Source organism: Calidris pugnax, unplaced genomic scaffold (genome assembly GCF_001431845.1).
Source record: "Calidris pugnax isolate Ruff unplaced genomic scaffold, ASM143184v1 scaffold425, whole genome shotgun sequence".
NCBI classification, from domain to species: Eukaryota; Metazoa; Chordata; class Aves; order Charadriiformes; family Scolopacidae; genus Calidris; species Calidris pugnax.
Genome location: NW_015091137.1, coordinates 304056 through 306792, shown reverse-complemented (window position 1 = coordinate 306792; position 2737 = coordinate 304056). Strand labels below are relative to the sequence as shown.

General features: G+C 71.2%; 1 protein-coding gene across 1 annotated transcript in view; it reads right to left on the bottom strand.

Moving 5' to 3' along the window:
• Positions 1-2731, bottom strand: part of CNN2 (calponin 2) — a 19895-nt gene extending 17164 nt beyond the window's left edge. The window contains exon 1 of the mRNA XM_014958588.1: positions 2668-2731. Within this exon, the coding sequence (XP_014814074.1) occupies positions 2668-2730 (63 nt within the window). The 5' untranslated portion in view covers position 2731. The remainder of the gene's footprint in view (positions 1-2667) is intronic.
• Between the last annotated feature and the right edge of the window lie 6 nt (positions 2732-2737).

Here is a 2737-nt window from a genome sequence, read left to right as displayed (position 1 = left end):
CTGCCCCTGCCCCTGCCCCTGCCCGTGTCCCTGCCCCTGCCCGCGTCCCTGCCCCTGCCCCTGCCCGTGTCCCTGCCCCTGCCCGCGTCCCTGCCCCTGCCCCTGCCCGTGTCCCTGCCCCTGCCCGCGTCCCTGCCCCTGCCCCTGCCCGTGTCCCTGCCCCTGCCCGTGTCCCTGCCCCTGCCCCTGCCCGTGTCCCTGCCTGTGTCCCTGCCGTGGGAATGGGGACAGGAGCAGGATGCTGCCATCAGACTGAGTTGGTGTGGTGGGATCCAGATCGAGCCCACAGAGCACGGTGCCCCCCGCACACGGCAGCTTCCGAACCTTTCCAGCAGGATGGGGAGGAACTGCCCCTGCCCCTGGGGGCCAGGAGAATGACACCCCCCCCGAAACGGGTCCGTTCTTCCCCATGCCCGTGGGGTCCCAGCACTGAGCCCCAGGGTCCCGGCCGCCCGATGCTCTCCCCTGATGCTCTCCCCTCCGGCGGGGCCGAACGCGCCGCCGCAGATTCCTGGGTCACCGCGGCTATGCCAGGAATGCGGACGCCTCCTCCCAAATGGAGACCAGCTGCCCGGGCCCGCAGCATCACCGGCAGCGTCACCGGCAGCGTCCCGGCCCCAGAGGGGAAGAAAAGGCACCTCGGCCAGGGGTGGGAAGGAGTGGGAAGAGCCCCCTGCCCAGTGGGGAGACACCGGCCGTGCCCATGGGCTGCCTGAGCCCCGCAGCCCCAAAGGGGAAGCTCGGCTGGTGTGGGACGCAGGGATGGTCCAGCCAAGCAGGGTCACACTCAGGACACCACGTGTGTCCCCGCGGGGGGATCCCACTGTCCCTACAGCTGATTTTCTGGTGCGTGAGCAGCGGGTGCCAGTTCCTCTTCCCGGCCCACGGCCAGCGCGGGGCATGGGAGGGGGCAGAGGGGACCAGCCCCTGAGCAGATCCCACCACAGCCCAGTTTGCAAAGGCTTGTGTGGACTGGGAGGCTGCCACTGGTTTAACTGGTTCCCAGACGGTGATGTCAGCCTCCAGCAGACACACCGGGGCAGTCAAACTGGCTCAAGTCTTGCTGAATCAAGCACCCAAGAGCAGGCAGCGCAGACACACCGGGGCAGTCAAACTGGCTCAAGTCTTGCTGAATCAAGCTGAAGCGCCCAAGAGCAGGCAGTGGCGAGGCTGCGGCGCGTGTCCACCCGCTCGGCATCGGGGAGCCCAGCCCAGGTACAAGCAGGGGCCCGTCCGCTCGGTGATGAAATGCAAATCTCTTGCGTGACCGGGCAAGGAGAACCTGGTGTGGCCACGGCTGCCACATCCCCACAGCCACGCGTGGCTGAGCCCCGGCAGCGGCACAGGCCACTGCCCAGTGCCCCTTCTGCTGCCTGTCCCAGCCCCAGCCAGGCAGCTCCCGTGCCCCCGGGCAGGGCACAGCCACACAGGGCCACCAGCCAACTGCCCCGGGGCCAGGGGCGACCACAGCTCACCCTCTGCTTGCCCAGGGCCAGGAACAGCCCAGCACCACAACCACTGCCCGTGCCACAGCTCGGGGCGGCAACGGTCCTGGGAGCCCAGCCCTGACCGTAGCCCTGGGTTGCAGCAGGAGCACGGCCAAGGGAAGGGGCTGCTGTGTCCCCCCGCTCCCCCCGGCCTGGCAGGACCCCCGTGCCCATGGTGCCAGAGCCCCCACCACAGCAGAGGAGCCCCTGCGAGGGGCACAGTGAAGTCAGGGCTGGTGGCACTTGGAGTCACGGGGTGCACCCAGCGCTGCTCGCCAGCACCCAGCCCTGCCCTCAGCGTTTTGGTCGAGGGGAGATGTCACCTGCCCGGGCAGGAGGGTGCTGGCAGGAGGGTGCTGGCAGGGCAGGGCAGGGCAGGGCGCCCGGCTCCTTCCTCGGGGTGTAAAGGGCCCGGACCGAGGTTCCGGTTCCCCTTTCCCCTTCCGGCCCCACGGTGACTCGGGTGCACAGGGCCTGGGTGGCCGAGAGTGACCCGGGGGGGGGGGCACCAGCCCTGTCCCCAGCGGGGATCGTGGGAACACGGGCCGGGTCGGAGCATCCCGCGGCGGGACACGGAGCAGCGGCAAAAGGCGTCCGGGGATGCGGGGCCGGGGCCGTTGCCCTCAGCCCCGGGTTTGCCGGGGGCGGGGGGCGATAGCGGACACTGAGGCAGCCTCCCTCCCAGCCCCGGTCCCCTGGAGAGACCCCCCCGGGACACCGCGGGCAGCGCCAGGGCACCCCAAGACCGGGAGCTCAGCCCCGGTACCTCCCACCCCTCCGAGCGCTCGGTAAACCGGGATGGACCCCGAGCTGCCTGTCCTCCTGAGACCCCCCGGCTTCTCGGGGCTCCCGGTTTCCCCGGGACCTTTAGCTCTTTGCCCGCCGGTGGCGCCGGGACCCCCGATCTCCACCCCGGAGGCACCGGCCCCTCCCCGTCTCTCCAGGACCCCGGGAGGCGCCGGGACCCCCGATCTCCCCCCCGGAGGCACCGGCCCCTCCCCGTCTCTCCAGGACCCCGGGATGCAGCCGGTCCCCCCCAGCGGCACCGGGATGCCAAGTTCTCAAGGCCCCCGGGAGCACCGGGAGTCCTCAGCGCCCGGTGGCCCCGGTACTCCCCCGTACCCCCCGGTACCCGACTCGCCCCCACCCGGTAGCACCGGGACCCCCATCCCCGACTCACCCGGTTCTTGACCTCGGCGGAGAGGCCGTAGGACGGGCCCTTGTTGAACTGGGAGCTGCTCATGGCGGGG